At 42.3% G+C, this 13,124-nt stretch overlaps 1 protein-coding gene across 1 annotated transcript; it reads right to left on the bottom strand.

Moving 5' to 3' along the window:
• Positions 1-1,148: 1,148 nt before the first annotated feature.
• On the bottom strand, positions 1,149-2,354 carry LOC129716771 (probable serine/threonine-protein kinase dyrk1). The gene has a single exon (XM_055666610.1). It carries the CDS (start codon positions 2,352-2,354, stop codon positions 1,149-1,151), a length of 1,206 nt encoding a protein of 401 aa, XP_055522585.1.
• Positions 2,355-13,124: the final 10,770 nt, after the last annotated feature.

Here is a 13,124-nt window from a genome sequence, read left to right as displayed (position 1 = left end):
GTAGCCTCAGGAAATCGGTATTGCCGCTTATTAATTGGAATCTCAGATGAAGTTTCAATCCTATGTGTCGCGGCGTCAGTAATAGTTAGCCTGTCGCCCTCAAAAAAGAAAACATCTGCATAATTTTCCACAATTGTTTTGATTATTTCGAAATTCTGAGTCAGATAAATGGGCTAAGTCTAACACCTGTCGTAATTTTCTGATACGTTCCATGCCTCTTGACTCCGGTGTCAACTTGTGCTCCAATAGGTCACAATCGAGCCTTGAGTCTAGGTTTACTTCGCGCATTAGTATGTTCTCTGAATTTGATACATTGTCTTCTGGTATTTCGTCACGGCGGGTGAGGTGCTCTTCACAACTCATGTCGTTTGATTTAATTGATTTCTCTCCGTCTATAGTGAAAATGTCTCGCAATTCATTTTGTACTAGCACCCTATTTCGAGCTGCTAAATAAACATGCCGGCTAAGGACTTCTTCCTTTGGCACGCTCCATGGGCTCATATCGTCTGGACCTGTATTTCCATACTTTTTGAAAACGATGTAATCGAAATTATTTCCTACTTGTAGGGTATGCTTCTTCAAAAATTCAACGCCGATTATTCCGTCAGATGGCAAATCATTTAATATGTGAAATTCGGTCGGGATTAGAAAATCTCCGACGATTAAATCTAGGATGACGGTTCCTAAAGTCTTTACGACTTCACGTCCGATGCCCTCAAAAGTATTAGTGTTTCGCGTGTTAATTGATACATTGAATCGTCTTACTACATGTGCACTTAACATATTCGCACATGCGCCCGTATCTAGGATAAAATTTAATGTTTGCTGCACATTTTGCCGTGCCAGCAATGTAATCATAAGGTGTCGGCTGACATCAAAATAAATTCGTTTAACCACACAGACACTATTGTCTCGTATGTGGTTACACGCTGTCTCCCAGTCGGAAATTTCTATGTTGCTGGGTTCATTGGTACATCTCCGCCAGTCAACATTCTCGCATATTTCTGCGAAATCATCATTAAAATATTCTTTCGCGAATGGATTCATGATACCATGACTTTGTAGTCCGGTGTCAATCTTATTAAAATTACTTATTCCTAATGCTCTTTGGGGCGCTCGGTTTGCATTGCTGACGAGGCCCCCACTATTCAGTTTTTTGGTTGCTGGTGTTGATTATAATATTGGCCCGACTGATTATAACCGCCATTGTAGCCGTGACTGTTAGTATGGTAATTATTGCTACCAGATGTTCCTGCTCTGGGACCATTCACATTGTTGCTATTATTATGTTCCCGATTTAATGCGTACCCTGGCTCGTATCGCCAATCCTGTGACGCGCGATTGTTAACTATCCCGTTCCATGGTGGCGACCCGCGTGTGTTGCGGTTCCACCCATTATTTTGTCTTTGATTTTCTCGAGAATAGTTGTTGTTTCTCTGATTATTTTGGTCGTAATTGTCATACCTCGGGCTGTCCCTATTTTGATTTCTGTTATTTCTATTTGCCGGTGGCGGTCCTGGATAATTTTCTGAATTTTGTCTCCAATAACGCTCATTATTTTCAAAATTTTGTCGCCCACCGTTATCGCGAGCATTTGTTGCGTAATTAGCCCCTTGATCATTTTCGCGGCGAAAATTATTGTCTCGCCGTTGATTGTTATTGTTCTGGCTATTGAAATTGTTTTGATAAGGTCTATTACCATTCGAATTTTCTCTTTGGCGAGCGTTATTGTTCGGCGGGCTAGATGGCCACCGTCTTCCTTGCGCGCCTTGCTGCCGCTCGAGTAAATCGAGACCACGCATTCTGTTTTCTATGTCAGCGAGCTGCTCACATTCCTCGCACTGTTCTTCTAAAAATTCTATAAGTCCATCCAAGCTCAAATTTCGCTTGCCACGGGCCATCTGTTTCAAGTGATTATTTCTTAAACCTCCTATGAAGTGCAATCGGAGACTTTTTTCCATGGCGGAGTTACCTCCACCGTCTTCATATACATCTAATAACTCTTTTATATCTGAAGCGCGTCTTTTGTATGAGTTAAATTCTTCGTTTGGCTCCTGTCGTAACGTCTCAATTTGCTTTATCACAACTTCTATCGCCTGCACAGTCCCGAATTCTTTTATCAGATTTCGCTTGACTGCTGGCCAGGTTACTGCCCTAATTCGTGGCAATGCTGCTGCAGCCTTGCCTTTTAATTTTAATAAAACTACATATATTAATGCAGTCTGGGGTTCATTCTCGGGAATCTCGTCTGCGAAATGTTGAACGTGGTAGAGGAACGCCTCTAGCTCGTCCTTAGACCCATTAAATTCGGGGATGCATTGCAATGCATCGGCTTTTGGAAATTCATAAGCCATATCGTCTGGGATGTTTTCGCCAAATTTGAGTTTTCTAAGTGTCTCCTCAAATTCTCGACTCGCTTCTAGAAAGCTTTGTTTTAGTACTTGTAATTGTTCCTGAGCTGCTGTCTCGTTTGGGTCCTCGTCACTGCTATCTGACCCGCTGTCAAAATTTCCTAAACTATTTCTTACGTAAATTAATCTTTGCTGTTCTCTAGAGATCTCTGCCTCTTCTGTCTCGCCAAATCGTGTTGACGATAGCACTTGGTTGGTGCGTGACCTGCTTACCGAACTTGGTGCTCTTAATTCTGCGTTAATGAAAGCTGACGGTACGGTTCTTTGAATCCGTGATTGATTAAGGGTGAGAAAATCAGTATCAGTGACTGAATTTGATCTCCTTTGCAATCCTTTGTAAAATCGGTTCCTACGCACGGCGTCAAATGCCGGTTCAGTAAACCTAATCTCACGTCCGCGCAATTGAATCACTCGGTCGGTCATTAATAATGTTATGGTTAATAGTGTATCTGTTTGCTATTATAGCTGTTATTGTAAAAAAAAGAAAATGAAACAAAATCACTCGGGAAAATTTCCTATGCCCCTTTGCCTTGCGGACCTGATTCACCAATATGAACGAAGTTCAATACACTCGAACGAGCGGGAACCCACTCAAAATGATATAGTATCCGTGCAATTAAAAGAAAATGCATATGAAAGCGAAATTACATTCGAACAAACGTTCTGGTATCCTAAAAAAAATCAAGAAAGAAAAACAAAATGCATCTAGAATTTAAAATTTTTTCCTCAATATTCAGGTTTTTGTTTAATTTGACTTATCGGTTATTTAGATTTGTGTTAGTATTCGCGCCTATCTGTGATATTTTAGCGGGTCGCTTACGGATGGTCCGGGCTTGCCGCTGTGCTATTAGTACGGTTTATAAGATTCGACACTAACTGCAAGCGGTGTCGTTTTATTTAAAAGGAAAAAAAAACAGTATAATATAATATCAAACAAAAAGGGTTAGTATTGAATGCAAGCAATTAGTTTTTTAAAAGCAAGCTGCTAAATGTAATTGACTGATCAATCATAAAAAAAAAGAAAACTGCCGAAAAATCAATACCGCTGCCGCTGGCCAACCGCTGTTAGCAAACCAAAAACCAAAAAAAATTGAATCTGCCGTGCGGTTTTAATAAAATTATTTAATATTAGTATTTCAAATGTTTCATAAATAATCTGAAAATCATGAAAAACATTCACGGCCGTACAACGTTAAAACAGCTGACACTGCATAAACGTAGGTACACTTGCACTTGCCGTACGGCGGGTGTTTTGTTGGTATAGTTTATTCACCGCTACCGTTGGTGAAAAATAACACCTTCGCTCGCGGCGCTGGTACCGCGCTGCGAGGAATAATTCTACGAAATATGCCAACAAACACTCGTCGGAATGTTCGCGCGTAAGATTTCTCTAACATGCCACGGACAAGAAGGCTGCTAGTGATAAATTCAAGCCCAGCAAAAGCAAAACGTTTAAAGTACTCACCAAATTAGCTGCGTCATCTTTTTGTCACTTAGGAATGTCACTCAGTTTATAAATTTTTTTTTTTGTTTGTTCGTTAAGAAACCACTGATCACTATTATTCAAACACAGAACACTCAACGCGCACACATAATAACAATTGATTAAATAACTGACTGTTGAGTGAACTTCAGAGAGTGGTTACACCCCACTTCTGACACCATAAAATGCAAAGACTTAGCTTTGCCAGGGACTTGTGATAAGCACGATGAGTCCCTGTAAGTGCAGGGAATTAAAACATCCGCACTGATTCTACTTTGGAAATCGAATGTTTTATTAATTAACTTCAAACTTAATTCTACCCTACCAAGAAGAGCCGGAGAGAAACAATTCTCTTGTCCGATTCTTCGTCCTGTCCTTGTTAATCCTAACACTTTTAATTAGTTAGTTATGCATTTGTATCTTCCGTCTCGCTCAATTTACTCGCGGACAGGCGTCTCTTACTCAATCGAAAATCGTTCGGTATTCATTATTATTATTATTATTATTTATTTGCCATGTGGCCGTCATCGTTTCGTTCTCATCGGAAACGGAGCGTCGCATTTCGACTTCGAATGCTATAGAAAAATAATAAAGTATCGTTCTCTTGAAATTAGTAGAATTGCTGAGTGCTTTAAGAAATGCTTATTAATCATACATGCGCGGCTATTATTTCAGAACCTGTCTGTGAGAACGGAATGTCGCGATTTATTCCTAATTCAAGAAACATGCATGGACAAGAATATTCCTGTCCATGGGAATGTAATGCAAGAGTTTATGAGAATCAAAAATGCTTATTAATTTCTTGGAAGGCCTGTTCACATGAAAAACGTGTAAAAATAAATATACTCTTTATTGAACCTTATTGCAATACCTTTCAATGTGTTACCTTTCTTGTTCGTTTGGCTCGAATTTTGACATGTTCGTTTGGCTCACAACACTCTCTTCGCATATCTCTCCCTCTGAGTATTGCTAGTTTAAATCCCTACGAACGATAAGTCCTAATTGCGAAAGCAAACAAATTACAAATTTTTAACAGTGTTGAGAAGTCACCATTTGTGATTGGACACACATACTCATTACTTACTAATATTTATCATAAATACTTAAGCTACTAACAAATCTCCTCCTTGAAAAAAAAAAGAAGTCGAACGCCGCGACCAAATATTGAGCAACTGCGGAACGCCGAGGCTGCACAGGAATACGCGCAGCAGCTGGAGGCAGCGCTACCCACGGAAGAGCAGCTTGGAGGAGCCATAGGTAGCACTGCTGTAGGTAGCACTGCTGTAGCGCTACTAGGTACAAGGGCTCTGAATCATAGAAATGACTGGTATGACGGCGATTGCAAACGGTTAGTCGAGGAGAAGAATGCAGCACGGGCGAGAATGCTGCAACACCATACGAGAGAGAACGTGGAACGATACCGACAGGCACGGAATAGCCAAAACTCGGTCCCCGAAGGAAGAAGCGCCACCGAGATCGCTAGCGATGGAAGAGCTGTACCAAGCTAATGACACTCAGAAGTTCTACGAGAAACTGAACAGTTCTCGTAAAGGCTTCGTGCCACAAGCCGATATGTGCAGGAGCTTAAACGGCAACCTCCTCCTACAGACAAGTGTGAGATGATCGAAAGGTGGAAGCAGTGCTTCGACGAGTTTTTAAACAGCGATGCAGTAGAGCGCGATGACAGTATGGCAACTGGTCTTGCTGCACGAGCAGAAGACATCAGGATTCCAGCCCCTGATCTCCAGAAGGTGGAGGAGGAGATTGGCCGGTTGAAAAACAATAAATCTGCTGGAGTGGACCAACTTCCCAGCGAGCTATTGAAATACGGTGGAGAAACACTGGCGAGAGCCGTGCACTGGGTCATTGTCAAGGTTTGGGAGGAAAAACGAGTACCGGAGGAGTGGATGGAGGGTATTGTGTGTCCCATCTATAAAAAGGGCGACAAGCTGGAGTGCAGCAATTACCGGGCAATCATTCTGCTGAACGCCGCCCACAAGGCACTCTCCCAAATACTCTGCCGTCGATGATCACCATTTGCGAAGCAGTTCGTGGGCCTCTGCCAGGCGGGATTTATGGATGCCCGCGCCACCACGGATCAGATATTCGCGGTTCGGCAGGTTATGCAGAAACGCCGCGAATACGACGTGCCCACATATCATTTGTTTATCGATTTTAAATCGGTGTACGATACAATCGATCGAGACCAGCTATGGCAAATTATGCACGACTACGGATTTCCGGACAAACTAATGCGGTTGGTCAAAGCAACGATGGATCGAGTGATGTGTGTGTAGTACGAGTATCGGGGGCACCAACTGAAACCCGAAGAGGTTCAAAGCAAGGTGGTCTCTCGTGCCTACTGTTTAACATTGCCCTGAAAGGTGTCATCAAAAAAGCGGGGATTAACACGAGTGGCACGATATTCCAAAAGTCGATTTAACTGTTTGGTTTCGCCGACGATATCGACATTGTGGCTCGGACCTTTGTGAAAATGGCGGATACGTACAGCGGACTAAAGGCCGAAGCCAAACGGATACATGAAAGGAGGGGGTTCTCGAGAAGACAGTGCTATCCTCCCACCTCGAGTTCAAGTTGGTGGTGATGAAATCGAGCTGGTCGATGAGTTTGTGTATCTGGACTCACTGGTAACTGCCGACAACGATACCAGCAGAGAAATTCAACGGCGCATTATGGCAGGAAATCGTGCATACTTTGGTCTCCGGAGGACGCTCCGATCGAGTAGAATTCGCTTCCTCACCAAGTTAGCCATCTACAAGACACTGATCAGACCGGTAGTCCTCTACGGGCATGAGACGTGGACTATGCTTGTGGAGGACCAACGCGCCCTTGCGGTCTTCGAACGGAAGGTGTTGCGTACTATCTTCGGTTGACTGCAGATGGAGAACGGAGTGTGGAGAAGGCGAATGAACCACGAACTGCAGGAGCTGCTTGGGGAGCCATCTATCGTCCACACCGCTAAGATTAGTTGGTTGCAGTGGGCTGGGCACGTTGTAAGGATGTCGGACGACAGCTCGGTGAAGATGGTTCTTGAAACCAATCCGTCAGGGACGAGACAGGAAGGTGCACAGCACGCAAAGGGGATCGATCAGATGGAAGACGACCTACGGACCCTACGCAGACTGCAAAGCTGGCTAACTGCCGCCATGGATCGAGTGGGATGGAGACGACTCTTACGTACAGCAAAAGCCAAACCACGGCTTGGGACTGTTTGGTAAGAAGTATCCAATTCTCCGGTTCTCAAAAAAAAAAAAAAAAAAAAATTAAGCTAAAATCGGATAAGGGTGGAGCTGTGCTAGCTAAAGCACACACGCTTTTTCAATTTTTTAGCTATGAACCAAAATCTGAAAATTAATTCGTTGTTGCAACGTCGCTCAAAAACCGAGAAATGCATCGACGGATAAAAGATTAATATCCCTATATCTGCTGAACATGTTCTAGAATTCATTACAAAACTTGATACAATCCAAAAATTACTTGGTACTACAGTTTTAGTTAGTAAGTTGTTCATGTCAAAAAAAACAAAGCAGTTTGTCAATAGTTTAAAAAAACTCAAATACCTCAAAAGCCAAGCAGATCTTAACCCCTTTCCGGCGATGCCATACCTAGCGTCTAAACTTGGATTACAGCTTAACAATTATATTTGATATTTCGAACAATAAAACTATTCAATATGGTTAGAGAACAGATCAATCTTCAATACGCAACCCAGTTTGTGTCAATTGTACATGTACTGAGTAATGTACTGAGCTGAGTAATAACAGTTTGAAGGTCATTTTGGGAAGTAAAATTGGACTTCTCTCCGCCGGTAATGAGTTAATATACCGTGAATAAATAGGGTAAAGAATCCTGTTGAGCAAAGGAATCACTAATGAACGAAACACCGAATCCGATACAAATGTATTATGCACATTACTATCCTCTATTATGTTTTGTCTTAACACTTTTTAAACCGCCAATCTTCATTCTCAAAATAACTTGTTCATATCTTTTGTTGTAGCTATTTATACTCCAATGACGCAACCCTTCGCGCTTCTAAAGGCGGCGAAAAGGTTGAAAACCTCCCATGTTCCAGGACCTGATGGTATCCCTGCTGTCGTGTTCAAAAAATGCATCAGTGAGCTTGCTAATCCACTAGTAAAAATATTTAATTGGTCTTTACGACAAGGCAAATTTCCGGCTCTTTGGAAAAACTCGCATTTTGCTCCGATTCATAAAAAAGGAAACAGACAAGATGTTCGTAATTATCGAGGTATAACATCACTAAGCGCCTGCTCCAAATTATTTGAAATGATTCTCAGTGATCACCTGCTGTTTCACACAAAAAGCATCATCTCCAGTGATCAACACGGTTTTTATCCTGGTCGTTCTGTGACAACTAATTTGCTTTGTTTCACTTCGGACTGTATCGCTCATATTGAAAACGGGAAGCAGGTCGATGCTGTATACACAGACTTGAAAGCTGCGTTTGATAAAATTGATCATCGAATATTACTCGAAAAACTCGCTAGAATGGGTGTCTCCGACGACCTGGTTAAATGGTTGCAATCGTACCTAAGTGGTAGAAGCCTGAGTCTCAAACTCGGATCCTGTACATCCCGACGATTCACAAACACCTCCGGCGTTCCTCAAGGGAGTAATCTTGGACCGCTCCTTTTCGTTTTGTTTATAAATAATGTCGCATCCCGTCTTGGAAGAGGATGTAAACTGTTCTATGCTGACGATCTAAAGATATTTATGATCATTGACAATTTTTCCGACTGCCAAAGACTTCAAGATTTGTTGGATATTTTTGAGGATTGGTGTCAAAAAAACCTAATGACTATTAGTGTCCAGAAATGTGCTGTAATTTCATTTCATCGATGTAGTAATCCCATAAAAGCCACTTATACAATCGGACGTACACCTCTTGCTCGTGTCAATGAAATTAACGACCTTGGGGTACTACTTGATGATAAATTGACTTTTGGGCCGCATCGAGCCAATATTATTGACCGTGCAAGTCGTCAGCTAGGATTTATTATGAAGGTGTCTAAAGATTTCACTAATATCCATTGCCTGATATCGTTATATTCGGCGTTAGTAAGATCGATTGTGGAGTCGTCATCTGTAGTGTGGGCACCATACCAGACAACTTGGATTGATAGGATTGAGATACTGCAGAAGCGTTTTGTCCGTTTCGCACTTCGTAGACTTCCTTGGACAGATAGGCTGAACCGTCCTCCTTATGAACACCGTTGTAATCTGTTAGGGATTGCTTCTCTGGAACGTAGAAGAAAAATTCAGCAGGCAAGGATTGCTGCTAAAGTTATTCTTGGTGAAATCGACTGCCCGGCTCTTCTAAGCAAGTTTTCTCTGAATGCTCCTGGTCGAATTCAACGCAGATCACTGGATGAAATATTTATAACGCCGTTCCACCGCTCTGTCTTTGGTTACTTTGAACCAATCTCCAGAATAATCCGTACCTTCAACAAAACTAGTCAACTGTTTGATTTTGGATGTTCCTCGAATATTTATAAACAGAAACTGCTATCAGCTAGACTTTTTTAATACCTGTTAAATTTAAGTAGTTTTTTTATTCATTAAGACTATAACGTGTCAGATGAATTATAATAAATAATAATAATAATACTCCAATGACTCATGTTTATGGAATTTGTGTTAAAATTAACTTCGTACTTCCATAGGCGATCGTACAGATTATTTGAACGTGTTGCTAAGTCTGAAACTATTTCCCAACACAAATAACGTTAATAACCGTTGTTATTGTGCATTTTTCCTCATCTGATAACACCTGGCAAATACTGCACAGGTAAAGTGCACTCACTTTCTAATTCCCGTAAGTCCCTTGACGGTCAGTATCTACCGGTACCACGCGAAGATCGGAGCAATGAATTCTACTGCGAAGATCTCTGCTCAAATATTTATGGGTAGTTCTGAATAAGCGGCGATAAGTGACAGCATCGCCGCGAAACGTTCAGGCTATATTTCTAGCAGGTTCACTAGAAAGGTCGCCACAGCTCCCGCTACGTATTTATGAATTGTTTAGCATCACTTGGCTGACCTCTTTCGAATCAGCAACACGCGGAACACGACGAAAGTTCGTGCCGTCGGGCACTGATAAGGGTTTTCGGTACGTTTGTGGAAAGTTCCCATCCTACATTTGTCGATTACCTTCTTAAAATGGCGCATTCAGTTACCGGCAAGGAATTCAATTGATCCTTACGATTTCCTGAGTCGGCCACAAATGTGCATGACCCGAACCGTCTAGTGTGTGTGCATGATGACTTTCGGCTAGACAGCAGGGGTTATCTCGGTCAATTCTAGAACCAGTTCCAACCGAATCCCGATGCGGAGTATGCGGAGGCGCATTTTTTCTCACTGCCGGTAATCATGCTAAAGTCAGTCAATCGGCCGTTGTGAATTAAATATTGTGACTTATGTAACTGATAATGCGCGCTAACTCGTGGCAAAAACGACTCGTGAGAGTAGGTACGAGACTGATAGTAAAATCTCTAGACGGCTCCTGGATCAAACCAGTTGCACCAGGTCGCGGAACACGTGCTGACCTCTGGTATTAAATCCTGTTGACACATGTGATCAGGATCTAGGTATAGCCGCGGTTGGGTTTTTCTATGGAATTATGATGCGTGATACTCCTAATTGAAATTCGAAATGATAACATTTTTTCTTGATACTTTTAATTAGCATAGAAATTTCACTAATTAATTATCAGTTCATCTCATATCAGTTATCATAACGTTTATTCCAAAACTTGAGTGATGTGAAACAATGCGCAAAAACAGCAAATTCTGATTGATTCGCAAAGATGCTGTCAAGATGCGGGGAATAATATTTATCACCCTGTTCCGATAGATGACGGCAACAGACGTTATCAGTGGCGTAGATCCTCCGGAGGCGCAATTGAATGAACGGCGATATGTTATTGACACGGAAAATGCGTAACGAGACTGGGTTTGTGATAGTTGGAAAAAGTTCTTCCTAATATGTATTGACTCGAAAAAATAGAAACTACTCCTGGAAATGTATGAAGGAACGCGAACCTTTGAGTATTGGGAATCTCATTGTGCACTGCACAATAAACAAGCTTCACTCGAAAATAGGGCATCAACAGCGTGAATCAGCCGACGCACTATTCTGTTTCACTGATAAGTCCTGATAAAAAATTATTTCAACAGTTGTGCGGAACTTATCAAGATGGTCCCGGAGTAGTTAGTCGAGTGCCTGTATCGACTGATTGCAAAGATTTGGGACATCGAACAGCCGTCGGAGGAGGGAATGGGGGAGTTATCTGCCCTGTCTACAAAAAAGGCGACAAACTGGACTCATAGAGGGTCATCCTCCAAAAGTACCGTGAGTACAGAGTCCCTACGCACCATCGGTTTTAAAGCCGCATATATTTGGAAGATAGGCAAACTTGATGATGATAAATGTCGCCTGTGTGGCATCGAAAGCGAAACTTCAGAACATCTACTCTGCGAATGCCGAGTATTAATACAACGCAGATTGCGTATCTTCGGTAAGGGACACATAGAACCTACCGAAATTTGGAGGGAAAGTCCTGGTGAGGTAATAAACTTCATACGAAGTGCGTTGCCCAACTGGGATAAATGTGCAATGTAGCAAGGACATCAACTCGCCAAATAGTGATGTACCTGCTCGTACGCACTTAGAGTAAGGTGAAGCATACCACAATAGATCAAACAATGGTCGCAGTGGTTCAGTCTTCTACAAGGGGAAAAAAAAGCCGCATATGATACAATCGATCGGAGAGAGCTATGGAAGATCATGGACGATAACAGATTTCTCTAGAAACTGATCTCACAGATCAAGGCTACGATATACATATTATCTACGGTAGTCGTGCTTAAAGCATCTGCGATCGAAAAGACTCAGCTCTCGCACAAAGTGCATCCTTACGAACACTCGGAGTTTTAGAACGACGGGTGCTAAGAACTATCTTCGGGGGCGTGCAGGAAGACGGTGTATGGCAGCGAAAGATGAATAACGAGCTCAAGAATGCCGGACAACTACCCTGCAAAACTAGTGTTCGCTGGAAATCCGTTTGGTACACGGCGAAAAGGTACACAGCAAGCAAGGTAGTTAGACCAAATGGAGCAAGACCTGGCAAGCATTGGATGCACATGATATTGGAGAAACGCGGCCAGATTCCGAGTTCATTCAAGGAACACGATATACCTTAATGATGTTACATCAACATCAAGTGAAGTAAAGGAAGATACCAGTTCATCGTTAACTTTTGTATCGTAATTATTTCTATTGAAAGTTACACGATAAATTTAATCGTCAAAACCAATTATTCTTCACGTAAGCGTGGGCCTAGCGTAGTTGGTAACATCTACGCCAACCAGGCTGGCGGTCTGGGTTCGAATCTCAACGCCGACATAGGTGATGATGGTTGTGGGCTGGCGTGATTCACTCACAAGTAACCCAACTGGTTAGACTCAATCCTAGCCGACACCAGGAGAATTTCTGAGGCGAAATATCTATGATCACAAATCACGCCTTCCATCGCACGAGAAAGAAGAGCTGTTGGCACCGCTCCGTTGAACGATGGGTCGTATATAAGGGTCCTGCCCGAGTCGCCTCCCCGAGCGTTGGTTATTGGCATAACAAGTGGCGGAACTAGACCAATCGAAAATAAGCGAAAAAATACTCCAATTACCTTAAACAGTGGATAAAAAATATTCACAAAACTTTTCACGAAGTCTTGATGTGAAAATTGTTTCGAGTGAAGCTTATTTATTTCTCATCGCAGTAAAAACGAACATTTAGCACGGATTTTAAAACAAATTTACTTCCACATTTCTCAATCAGGATCACGCAGAGTGATGACATCAATGCCACCACTGGGAAAGTTCCCGAATTTTGCAACAGATAAAGAAGCGAGTGATAAAGAGTCGACCGTGGAGGCACTAGAAAGTTATGCAGGCGATTGCGCGCCCTCAACGGTGGGCTGTGCTGTGTGCTCGCAACTGCGAGAGTTGTTTTGATTGTCCTCTACTGAGCCAACTGATGGTGATAGCACACACCAATGTACTATCAAAAGTACTAGCTTGAGATTGTTGCTATTATTTTTTTTCGTGTGTGCTCACGTATTTCCTGCGGGATCCCTAGCGCATTATTTAAAGAGTGCTCCCGGTCGTTCGGAATCCTTAGTTAACTCT

This window comes from Wyeomyia smithii, chromosome 1, assembly GCF_029784165.1.
Source record: "Wyeomyia smithii strain HCP4-BCI-WySm-NY-G18 chromosome 1, ASM2978416v1, whole genome shotgun sequence".
In the NCBI taxonomy this organism is placed as follows: domain Eukaryota; kingdom Metazoa; phylum Arthropoda; class Insecta; order Diptera; family Culicidae; genus Wyeomyia; species Wyeomyia smithii.
The sequence above is the reverse complement of the archived record's forward strand: the minus strand, read 5'-3'. Positions and strand labels throughout refer to the sequence as shown.